The sequence below is a fragment of the Poeciliopsis prolifica genome, unplaced genomic scaffold (assembly GCF_027474105.1).
Source record: "Poeciliopsis prolifica strain line A6 unplaced genomic scaffold, Auburn_PproV2 SCAFFOLD008, whole genome shotgun sequence".
NCBI lineage: Eukaryota > Metazoa > Chordata > Actinopteri > Cyprinodontiformes > Poeciliidae > Poeciliopsis > Poeciliopsis prolifica.
The window spans coordinates 14,818,815-14,831,588 of record NW_026562383.1 but is presented as its reverse complement, the minus strand read 5'-3'; the positions used below and the strand labels follow the sequence as shown (position 1 = coordinate 14,831,588).

At 40.1% G+C, this 12,774-nt stretch overlaps 1 protein-coding gene across 4 annotated transcripts in view; it reads right to left on the bottom strand.

The window, feature by feature from the left end:
• Positions 1-319: 319 nt before the first annotated feature.
• agap3 (ArfGAP with GTPase domain, ankyrin repeat and PH domain 3) overlaps positions 320-12,774 on the bottom strand; it is a 139,749-nt gene continuing 127,294 nt past the window's right edge. For all 4 annotated transcript variants that reach the window (XM_055033864.1, XM_055033867.1, XM_055033865.1 and 1 more), the window contains 2 exons: positions 4,539-4,794; positions 320-3,558 (listed from right to left, as the gene is read on the bottom strand). In XM_055033864.1, coding sequence (XP_054889839.1) covers positions 3,334-3,558; positions 4,539-4,794 — 481 coding nt within the window. In that variant the 3' untranslated portion in view covers positions 320-3,333. The remainder of the gene's footprint in view (positions 3,559-4,538; positions 4,795-12,774) is intronic.

The window sequence follows — 12,774 nt, the reverse complement described above, 5'->3', positions numbered from 1 at the left end:
AAAGCATGTAGTTAAGGTGAAACTTACTTCAGGGACATTGCTGCCGTATGCATATATGTGTGCATAATTATGATCCTTTTTTAGACAGCACAAAGTAATAAATTAAAATTGTAGAATCGAGTTTTAATTTGATAAATTCCCCGTTTGTTGGTTCTCTGGAAAAAATCTAACAAAACGATATTTAATTTGCATTCCGAAAATTTGTAATCAATATAAAGCTTATTTTGATGATGACAGGTAAACTGTTGTTTCTTTAAACTCTACAGGATCTAGAAGGGCCCAGCAGAGAATAAACGAACAACGCAAACACTGGAAAAAATGTGTCAGTTTCCCCAAATTTTGGGGAAGGCTACAATGTTTTATTTGAGTGTTTATTAATAGGGCAAGAGTCAGCCAAGCATCCAAGCATACAACATGTTACTCTTTAGCTTTTACTTTGCTTCACGTTCTGAACGTAAAAGGAAATACAATAGGTAAAACAAATAAAACAAACACACAAAAAGATATTTACATACTGCATTATAAATATGTCAAATGTACATCATTATACACAAGTACCAAAGATGGTTGGCTATGTTAAGACCCAAACAGAAGGACCTTAAAAAAATATGTTCAAAGAGAAACAAAAACAACTTATGGATCAAAATGACCAAAATCAGTTCAGTTTGTCTCTCCAGGAGGAGCTTTCCGTTCCATAAAAGCACTAAGCTAATATATACATTTCGTATTGTTTGTTTGGGTTCAAACAGGCGGGTAATTCTAGTGTTTTTTCTCTCTATCATCTACAGTATGTAAATAGGATTTTAGGGTAATTGCTGTACATATGGAGCTCTTCTGTCATCCCACTGAACCATGAAAAGGTTTCAGTGAAATAAGGTGGTCAAGTAATGATCAGAAATAAGGCTTATATCACAGTACAGTACAAGTTGAAAATCTGAGCAAAAATCAGGTGGACTTATGAAGTCTTGAAGGAATTGTTTAACATTTTTGGCAGAAATGTGCTTTTTCACAAGATGTACCCAGTAGTATTAAAGCATCTAATTAGTACCCAAATAGTACTCAAACATCCAACCAAGCCAAATGTATCCACATATCTGTTAAACATGCATATAAGAGAACAACCTTCACAACCAAAAGGAAAGTGGACACAGATAGACTGACTTTGGCATAACAAAGTCAAGATTACGCAATAAACTCTTGACTTATTGTGCCCAAGCTGTCTAAGAGCTGTCAGAGAAAAATGACCAGAGTTTTCCTGCTGTAAAAGAAGGCTGCTACAGCTTTCATCGGCTTACAACTATGACACAATTGGCTGTTAAGAAATATCAATTTACTCAAAGTCAAGATAATAAGAGGATCTCACACGGACCAGTATCCGAGTTCTAATTCACAAGTTCACATTTCTATAAATTCAACTGTTATTTGTTTTAAAGGAAGAAATTTCTGTTACAGACTGTTTTCCATTAATTCTTTCAAAACATACTGTACTAAAATAGTGCAAGATTCATGTGTCAGCAAAGTCCCTGAAGGTACCGTTGTTCCTTCAGGGACAACGGTACCAGTCAAGGATTCTTTACTGCCAACTTTATATTTGTATTAGACATAACACGGTTGTAGTGGTGAATGAGATGTATTGTTGGATATGCATGTTTTTGTTGGATCTCAAAATGTAGTTTAACAATTCTTTATTATTTTTTGTTTGCTTGCCTCAACTTTTAATAAACAAACAAAAAAAAAGATAGCGCATTTACAAAAATGTCAAATAATTCCTTCCTCAGTCTTGCAAGTATCCTCCTCTGGCCATATAAAAAAATTTAGAAAATCCATAAAGCATCAACATGAGTATTGCAGATAAGGTACCACGTAGTTATTAGCCCTGTAAACAAATACTTTTGCCTTTGTAAAATATGTAGAATACTGCACAGTTGTATGAAAAAAAAACTTCCCTCTATTAACCTCTTTCTGATTGTAATCCCTTTTACTGCCTTTACTTCAGTCACAAATAAATTTTGTTGTCTCCCAGCTTTTACGCTCACATAATGTGAGGATAGGAAATGCTAAAGGAAAAGGACAGGGGTCATTTTTTTCATTTAGACTACAAGTCTGAGCAAGGTCAAACGGTTCTCGTAAGGAATAAGGCAAAGGAACATTAACTACTTTTTACAGATATCTGTACAATGAAACCCAGTTATGTTCCCAAATTTTTACTTTATTTTTCTGACTTCTCCACAGAAATGCCCCTGAAGCAGATGTTCAGTCATACACACGCACACACACGGTACCACATATGTATTTCACAGCAATAATAGCGGATATGAGCTCTAGAGTACCAGTTCTACATCTATCAGCCGATCTCCCAGAATCCTGTGCTGTTACACTGACTGAATCTCTGAAGCAATTACCAACATAATCCACTCAATCTTAAAAGAAATAATAACTCTAACAAAGAGATTATAATGGTAGAAGTTCACAGTTTCAATCAAACCTTTGAATCTCAATTTTGATTGAAGAGGCACACTCACAAAGCAGTGCGACTTAATAGTCCTAAAACATCATGGCCCTTAATTCCTTTATAGTCACGGACACGTTTACTGAAAGATTGTGCCATAGAAAATGACTCACTCTCACCCAATAGGAATTCTGCAATCAGCTCTTGCTATGATGATCCAAATCCATTTCCCTGTGAATTAAGTGTCGAAATCATTTGGCCTCTTTAACCATAATTGCTTTGCTTTTGTATATGATAGAGTGTTGAAGACATACATCACTGTGAAAGCTGTAACAGTCACTGTTATGAGAGATTAAGTTTCTCCCTGCGTCAGTGTTTTGTCACTTGTAGAAACTACTTTTTTACTGTTCTGCGTGTCGATGCTTAAGTTTGAAAATTTGAAGCCGTTTTCTGACTCACGCTCATTATATTTCTCTGTTCCCATTACAAAAGGGAAGAGGACAACATAGTAGGAAATGTTTTGAGTTAAGGATATGCTTTTTCTATACGGTATAAATGCAAAAGGAAGTAATCTGTTTGGTTGAGGCTTCAAAAACATAAATGTTAAAGATGAACACGACCATTTCAGACCAAGACTGAATAAAATTAGGAGGAAAAAAAGAAATAAAAAATAAAATATATTTAAAAATGTACAATGTCCAAGCTTGCAGCGCAGTGGAATATCTCCAGTAACTTGATACCTGATATCTCTCCATTGGTTCTGATTCTGGGTTACACAGTGTGAAACAGAGGAAGTACAACAAGTACACACGGGCGGGTTTGGGTGTTTTGTTTGTTTGTTTTTTTTTCTTTTTTCTTGTCTGCAGTGAGATTCTCTCTGGCTTCTACATGATGCTGATGCTGCGGTTGAGCTCACACTGAGCGTTGTTGTTGTTGATGTTGGGATTGCGGAGGCTTGCACTGGACGTGGGGGCGGGGCTTAAGCTGCTGGAATCGTTGGGGCAGCCGTGTTGCAGCAGGATGTCAGCGCACTCCTGGCTCCCGGCTCGCCGGGCGTAGGACAGCGGCGTTTGGCTCCGAGCGTCTCGGCTTTTCACATCCACACCATACTGCGGCAGAAAATGACAGGAAAGTTTGATTCTGATCATATATCACTCAATATGTTTTCTCTAAATTCTTACAAGAATTTTGTATTTCCCTACCTGGTCAGCCTGAGTACATTATTTTACTTAAACCAGTCCACAAGCATCCAACAGGTCCAAATGGAGCTAGTGGAGTTTGGCTCAAATGTTATGATGCTGTTACCATTATACTGTTCCCCAAATCAATATTTGACAGACAAAAAAACTGCAAGCTGATAATATTCTCTTGTACACACAGATGATCAAAATGTAGTATTGACACTGGCAAGGAAAATTCTGGGCTGGATGTTCTTGTTCTGGCAAAAACATAAATTGCCATTGCTAACCCTAGCCTTATTCTTTCAGTCTAAGCTATTTTGCAGAGAACAAAAACAGGCAACAATTTCAGCTTCCAGATGTGTAAAGTTGGTATGAAATCCTTCAAACATATGCAGCTCTAACTGCAGTAAAAAGTGATTTGACAAAGTAAGAATTCAAAGGGGAACAGCAGAAAAACAAGCCAAATCATAACTCATGTCTTTTTTGTTTCAATTCACAATTATACACTGACGTGTGCTTGTCAGTAAAACCCCAATGAAATACAGAAAAAATTCTTAAAGCAAGTCAAAACATCAAAACATTTAAACGTTTGAAAAATTTCTTCTTAACTAAACCTGAACATTTGTAGAAAAATAATTATGACAACAGCCAAATAAAAAAAAATTTAAGCACGCCAACTGCTTGTAGGTGAGAAAGGTGTGCTTTTTGATCTAACAAACAGTGTTCTTAGAACAAAAAAACTTGTCCTTTGTTCCTTAGTGTGGGCCTGACCTGCTTTTATTCTAATCCAAACTGGTACCTTTAAAAAAATAAAGAACAATCCCATCTTCAGAAGTAAACCAAAAGGTCAACCCAATGCTGGACGCCTTCCCCCCCACTTCTCACCAAGCTCAGTTGAGCCTACTCACCCAGATGAGCAGCTGCGTGATGACAACATTGGCCATGGCACACGAGAGGTGCAGTGCAGTACGTCCATCTCCATCACCGTAAGTCTCATTGACCTCCTCCTTGGTACCATGCGCCAGCAGCACCACCACCAGCCTCAAGTCGTCCTCCACCACTGCCCGGAGCAGCTGTTGCCCCAGAGGAACATCCGACTGAGGCAGCCCAACCAGGAACAGCTTCTGTTCGTACTTGGCTCTGATCCAGCGCTCCTTCTCCTCCCTGGAGAGGAAAGACAGCGGGGGTTTCAGGTCAGGCAGGGTGAGACATGCCGGACATGCAATCAGCAATTTCACACCTTGGGTAGAGAACTTTCAAAATAATTTAGAGCCTATGATTTAAAGGCAAAGTCATGTACAAAACGAAGTGCGGGGACACACAGGGGAAGCATTACAGTAATTGGCCTATGAGAGTCACTGAAGTATTGTGACATTTCTAAATTATTAGGGCACAGGAAAGTGATTTCACTATCACAGCCTACCACACGGGGAAATAATAGAGTGAGATTGGATGGAGAGATCAGAGAATGCCAAAGGGTGTGATGCTTTGGGCAGCATTCCAGCCTCCAATGATCACGGCCGTCAGCATAACGGCTCGAGCTCGGCCAGCTTTCTAAAGGTTACACATCTTGAACAGCATGTCTGCTGTAGACAATACAGGAAGGCGGGGGACATATTTTTATCAGCACTGTCGGCTGTCAGTCTGAACCTGTGGATCTCCGCCACAAAAGAGGCAGTGTGTCTCTGGGCCTCAGGCTCCCTTGGGGTAGCTGGGCTCTGAGTCAGATCGATGGGGCTGAATGGCAGCCAGAAAGAGACGGTTGGATGTGGGGATCCTTCACTCCAGCCTGCAAAGGAGAATGGCGATGGAGGGAAGGCTTCGTCCTCTATCAGGAGGCAGAATTCTATCTTTTGCTTTCCATCTTGACCCCCAATATCATTCTTCGCCCACATACAAACTGTTCAAATCAGAAGAAGACGAAGAAAAAAAAATCAATATCAATAAGTGAATGACTGAGCATGCCCAGTGTGGTGCTAACCTGGTGACCCTGTCAGTCGGTCTGATAAGGGGAGCAGAAAGAGGCTGTTGTTTGGATTTGTGGGTGAGTGACAGAAAGGAGAAGGTTTGTGTGAATCAGTTAAAGCGGCGACGCTGGCTGGAGTGACAAGGCTCTCGTGGGACTCTTTATCAACAGGCCAAGGCTTAGCAGCATGTACAACCTGACAGTCTCACTCAATTCAATTGTATTTCATCATAATAAAAGGTGAAAATGTTGTCGGCTTGAAATTGCTAAAACAAAACATTTGGACCTTCACATTCAAAATAATTTATTGTAACTTTATGTAATAAGCCAACAGTCTGGATGGAAAGGAAAATGGTAATTGCTTTTCAATTTTATTTTTAAACTGTGGTGTGCATTTGTTCTCAGCGTGCCTGAGCTCTGCCACTTTGCAGAATTACTTCAGAAACAGTCAAATTGAATCAAAAGAATCTGTTAACATCTAATAGATTTTCAGGTGAATTTAGATCGATGCTTTTCCTTGTGAGATTCTAATATATGAATATACTTTAATCAAATCCAGGTTGTCAAAAATGCGGCCAGATTATGTTCACCTCCAATTAGAAGTCAAGCACAGAATTACAGCTAAGTTTTTTTTTCTAACAACGATGTAAAATATGCACAGCAAAATTTTCACAAACAACAAACAAAAAAAAAAATAAAATATAGAGATTAGTACCCATAAAAATGATGCAAAATGATGATAATTTAAGTAAACGTTACCTAATTTCTGTTTTTTTGGGTTATAAACCTTGTTTGGTCCATTTGACTCTAATGAAATATTATGATCTCAAATTGAAACAGAATACATATAAATAACCTACTGTCAGTATTTATTTGCTAGATGTTTCAAAAATTACATTATTTAAATACTCAAAATCAGCATAGTAAAAGAAAATTAGTTACTGAAACATGCAGCTGGAATTTTGCTTTTTTTTTTCCCATTTTCATAAATGATTGTTTGTGGTCTCTTAAAATGCTGTGTCTGCTGAAACAACAAATAACCTTTGCAGATACACCAAATCTTGTCTCCATTTAGATGGAGCCTTAGGTCAATACTTATCAGCACCAAGCCCAAATTGAGTAAGTACAAAAGCTGCAAGGGCCATGAAGCAATTTACACCCACTTCGAAATAGTTTTAAACCTGTGGCACCTTTGAGGATTTTTGTTGCATTTTTGTTTGGGCATGAAAAGAAAATGTGGAAGAGAAAGTCTTTTCGCCCAGCACACTAAAAGCAAACCTTTTCTTCCAGAAGATAGTATTATTCGGAACTACAATACATCCCTAATAGTGGGCAATTGCAGTTGCTCAGAGTTTTATGGCGTAAGACCTTCATCAATTCCAGCTCAGTCATTATGTGTGGACAAGCCTGTTAGCAAATCAATTGCCTTTAGAGCCAGTGGACTGCTCAGAACAGGAAGGGGCCGTCCTGCCCCTCCACTCTTATTTCTTTGTAAACATGTTTGTTTTACAAATTCAGGACAGTCTGAGAACTGTAGGTAGGTCTCAGGATGATATGTACAACTTTTTAAAAATCTAAGTATGGTGACAAATAAGTGGGGTTGATGTGTGCAGTTTGTTTCGGAAAAGTCGACCATGAATAACACGATGAATCTGTAGAGCCCAGTGAATTGATATGAGCTAAATGAGGCATAACGTTAGCACCAAGATGTGAAACAAAAAGGCAGAGAAAAGCCATTAAGAAGACGTCAACATCTCAGAAAGGAGCCCGGAGGACACTTTGTTAGCCTTCACAACAAAATCAGCCCTAAAGACCTGCAGGAAAGGCCTCATTCACAGCTGATCCTGAGCTTTAAATTCAACAAATTCACAGTCCTTTCTAGAAACTTAACCCAATAAAGGAGCAGGAGGGATAGAAGCAAAAGTAAGTAAAAAATCCCTAGCTGCAACCACTTGAAAGAAAGAACGTGAAAGGAAGTAAAATGGTAATCCCGCCTCTGTCTTTTGTTTGGAACAGAGCAACAATCCAAACAGAGGTAGGGTTTAGACAGTCAGGGGGTAACCGAGACTCTTGAATAGGACATTTCCTCACTACAGGAGGAAGAAAAATAAAAATCAGCAGATTTAGCATGTCAAAGTGCCGGGACAAAGTAGGAGGGGAGGCGGCGAGGGGAAAGGAGAGTGAATTTACACAGCATGGGGGAACATTCAGGAAATTGAACTGATGGCTAGTCCTACATATACAACACACACACACACACACACACACACACACACACACACACACACACACACACACACACACACACACACACACACACACACACACACACACACACACACACACACACAGACACACAGGTTTTCTAAGCTAATAGGTACCAATTTCCCCACCCAGCACTGAGCACATACTTGCTCTAAATTTCTCTGTTACTTGGGGGATAAAAAGGTGGTTTCAAGTTCCTAGGAAAGACGTGTGTTGCCCCTTTCTTTTAACTACAATCACACAATATTCACTGCAAACCTCCTCCGTTTCTCAATAATCTTGCATCATAAACATATATCAACTTTCACTCACTTTGATGTGCATGAAATTCTGGGCCAACATCAAAAACGCTCCCTGAGTTTAAAGTGGAAATGAGGTTCCTGTCCGGAGCTGGTGTCCCTTTTCGTTTGCCTATGCAGAGACTGATGAGTTAAAGGCAGCTTTAACAGTAGAGAAAAGGTTTCTTTTATAATTCTATTAGAGCTCTGTCTCTCCAACTCTATGCTGAGCAATGCATTCTGACCCTGACTTAATTAAGTGGCAAATGGCAGAATGATTCTCCTAAACCCAGCCCACGGAGTCAAGAACACATGACTGAATTCAAATAAAGAGGAACAAACAAGGATAATTAGTCAAGCCTGAAAGACAAAGATGAACAGAAATTTATAGGAAGGGAATAGAAACTGAGACGGGGGAGGAGGAGCAAGAGATGCCACAAAATGACCAATCTAAGTGCCTGTAATAAAGGTGCATTGGTCCATATAGGAAGAGGAGGATGTCCGTCTCAGTACTCGCCCATCTTTCAAACTCACACTGAGTGCTTCACAACTATCAAAGCTTCTCTGGCTCCTCCTCCTTCTTCACGAGCCTCCACATTCACTGTGGACACATCAAATAAATGCTTTGAAAGGGGAAGAAATGGCGTTGGTGGTGAAAGGGGCGATGGGAGTTGGTCCGGGGGTGGGGGAGAAGGCTGTGGTTGGACCAGCTTGAACAGACTTTTGCAGTGGGGGTGGAGGACTTCTATAGAACTGGTTCCCATGCAGCCAGGAGCTCCACTTCCACAGACCACAGGGAGGGAAGAGCAGAGAGTGAGGAAGAGCAGTTAGAAACACAAGAAGGGAGGGTGAGAGGGGAATGACAGAGATTGAGAAAAAAAAAAAAAAACAGACAACAGAAGGAAAAAGCTGGGGCCCCAAAGCATCAAAGGTTGCTAAGGGTGAGAAATGAAGGAGCAACACAGTAAACGCTCCACTAAGAGTGCTAAATAAGGCCTCCCATGGTCCAGTGGGTTACAGTGCAGACCAGCTTTGCTCTGCTCTGAGAATACCAGCTCCAAAAAGAATGAAGACAAATATTTTTACAAGTCCAGTTGATGCTTCTTGCCTGTCTCTCTTCCACGGTGCAGCCTGAACAGATGACCAGAACTCAAAAGGTTTGTTGAGCTCTATAGAATTGCCAGTGGGAGAGCATCTGGGTGCCAAAAGGCAGGCAGAGGGATGAGTTGAATATATTGTGACATTAATGAGGTTGTCAGACCCCTCATGATGGAGTGGCTCTGTTTTTGTGCCAGCAAGACTAACACTCTTAAACGCTCATGCTGTTAACCCCTGCTGAACCCTTGCCTCACGTACAAAGCTGAGGGGACGATAACACATGGCCTGCTTAAGTGTGTGGACTGCTTCATGTAGTCCTCCACACATGAAGCGACAGATTTAAATTCTTTATTTTTTTGGTATTTTTATTTATTTTAATTTCCAAACATTATTGAGACTACAAGCACCAGCCCCCTAATTAGGGACCCCTTGCTATCAAGGCAAAACCCTTTTGTTTTCAGATCTGCCCAAATTCCAGGAGGAATAGATTCAACAAAACATTAGTAATGTTCTCAGTGGTTTTGATTCATATTAATGTAGTTGCTCCAGCTTTGTTGGCTGCACATCCATTTCCATCTCCTGTTCCAAAACATGGGGTGATTAACTGGATTGAGATCTGGTGAGTGTGGAGGCCGTTGGAGCACAATGTCATCTTCAGAAAAGCAGTTTGAGATTATCTGAGATTGCATCTGGAAGCATCCACCAGACAATGGATACACTGTAGTGACATGTTTAGCAAAATGACTTAGTAAGGCAATGGCATTAAATTGATGATCATCAGGGACTAAGGAGTCCAAGGTGTGCCAAGAATACATCCTTAACTATTTCTCCAGTCAGTCACCATCCAATTTTATTGAACCAGAGTGAACTGAAGTCTCGGTTTCCTGTTTGTTGCTGAAAAGCGTAGCACCAAGTTTGGTCTCCTTCCATCTGCTTCAATTATACTGTACACACTGGCTGTGATAAGAAATGATCTGAGGTGCTGTTGTCTTCCCATTTAACCGGTCTGAACATTCTCCTCTGACCTTTGACATTAAACATTTTTGTCCACTCAGCAACTGCCCTCTAGATGTGCATAGAATGCTCTGTTTTCTATGCTCATCTATGAACATTCTGAACATTTGTCAGAATGTTCTGAAAAACAGAGCATTCTATGCAAACCCAAGCGTCCTAACATGTAGGACAGTAGAGAAACAGTTTCTAAAACACTCAGACCAGCCTGTCAGGCACAAACAACCACAAGACATTCACTAAGTAATTTAATTGATGTATTTAACACCATTTTGATGCTAAGTTTAAATTCAACAACTCATTTAGGGGGACCTAATAAAGTGTTTGGTGAGTATAAATTGCATGGCTCAGTTGCCCATGCTATAACAAAGCAGACCCTTCTTTCCGTCCACCTGGCCCTGAATTCCAGTGGCATATTGGCAATTAGCAACCAAGGTGCTACTTCTCCCACACAGGGGTAATTACTGACCTGTGGCTTTCATTTAGAAAGAGAAAGCAGACAGAGGACATAGGAAGACTCAGTCATTCATTTGTCTCAATTAATTAGTCTTCCTCCACCAGGGCTCCTGGTGAGGCTAACTACTGTAAAAAGTCCTGAGAACCAGCGCTTCCACTGTTGTATACTGTGAACAGCCTATAAGCTCTGCCCAACGTTCAGAGGGAACCGTGAACAGCAGAAGGTACTGTAGATAACTCTTGCAGACGATTTTGTGTTGACAGGACTTCCTTCGCAAACAGCACAACTGGACAATGGGAGAGCTGGAGAAGAATGGGTTAAAACAGACAGAGGGACCAGGTTTGGAAAGGTTAGTGGTGTGATTCATTTTTATTACCACGCAGCCCCTGCAGGCGGCAGGAGTGGCAAATTATTTCTGAAACAAAGTGGAGGGCTCTCATCAGAGCTATTACCCGCCTGTGGCCGAAGGCAGCGCAGAGCCCACAGAGGGTGACAGTGAGAGGCCCCCCATCAATGAGGGATAGCCGTCCACATCCGTCCACGCTCCAGGATATCCCCCTCCCCAAATGAGAACTGGTGTCTGTGCTTCTGTGCGTGTGTTTCATTGTGTGCAAGAGGAAGATAAAGGTGAAGCTAACTGTTGGACTACTCCCACAATATCCATCAAAATAATATCCAGTATTGTTTTTGTCACAAACCTGCCAAGCAATTAGAGGTGACGTGCAAAACACAATGACTTGCGGGTGCTAATTAAATGAACAGCTCCCATGTAATATGCTGACTGCAGAGATGAGCAATGACAGAAAGTACTAACAAGTTCATCATTCCAGATTCAGCAGAAGTATAACCAGATGAACCTTTTTCTGAAATGACCCTACCTTGCAGTGCTCAAAAATGAAACTAATCAGTAAGTAAATGTTCATTTATTAATTGAGAAAACTAAGAGGAACATTTGGTTTATCTGGTTATACAAAACCCACTGTTAGTTTTTGTGTCTGAGTTACAATAAAAAAAAAAAGTTAAATAAAAATAAGAAAACAGCAATTTTTCTTACAAGTAAGCAGTGTAACTGTTTTGAAAATAATCTAATTGCTTTCAGCATGAGAGTTAATCTGGTGAAGTAATTGTAAACTATCATCAGCTCAGAAAAGTGTTTTAAAATACTGACTCACAAAGAGTTCTTATTTAACCAACATCAATATAACAAGAAGCTTTGGATGGCAGCATTTTTGGTGTCCAGCTGAAAAAAGTTAATGGAAACTCATGGAGTTTATCAAACCATGTAAACACAGTTTATTAAAACATGCGGTCAGTTCACACATGCAAATATTTTTCAACTTTCTTATCGTGAAGCATATAGTCATCCTAATGTTCAACTACAATTCAGCAGCTGTTCTGATCTGCGTATAACAAATTTACATACTGAGTTCCTGAGATCTCGAATATCATAAGCCAAACCAATCTTGTGGATGAGCGCTTTTAAGTTAAATCTCAAAAATGCAAGAGGTAAAACTAGTCTTGCAGGAGACATTCAATCAGACACCAAGTTGATATTCAGGTAGTTACTGAATCGTTTAGATTAGGTGTCACTAATGTTTAGTCAGAGTCAGTAGCCATACAAAGCCTGCCTATGTGTCAAGACAAAGCTGCTATGTGTCACCAGTTTGACACAATTAAAATCCTCGCTTTTATGGTGAACAGCAGTTAAAAGAAAAAGAGCACAAGAAAGGGAAAAAAAATCAATCAGCTGGAATTTATTCATCCTACTTGATATATACCTGATATTATGAAGGAGAAAACCATCAACATCTCACCAACCAGTGGCAATGTGAGATATTTAAAGTGATATTCTTGGTCTAAAGATTAGTTATCCAGCAAATGAGATTTATTGTTTGACAGCAAAAGCTAATGGAGATGTTGCTGCGGGACAGGATCGGATTTTTTTTAGACAGTGAAGAACCATCCTGCCTGCGGTGACGTGGGACTGACAGTGGTAGGGAGAGGAATCAACATCAATAATCTTTCATCAAGTCCACAGTGCAGCACTTCAACACAGAAAGGACTCAATA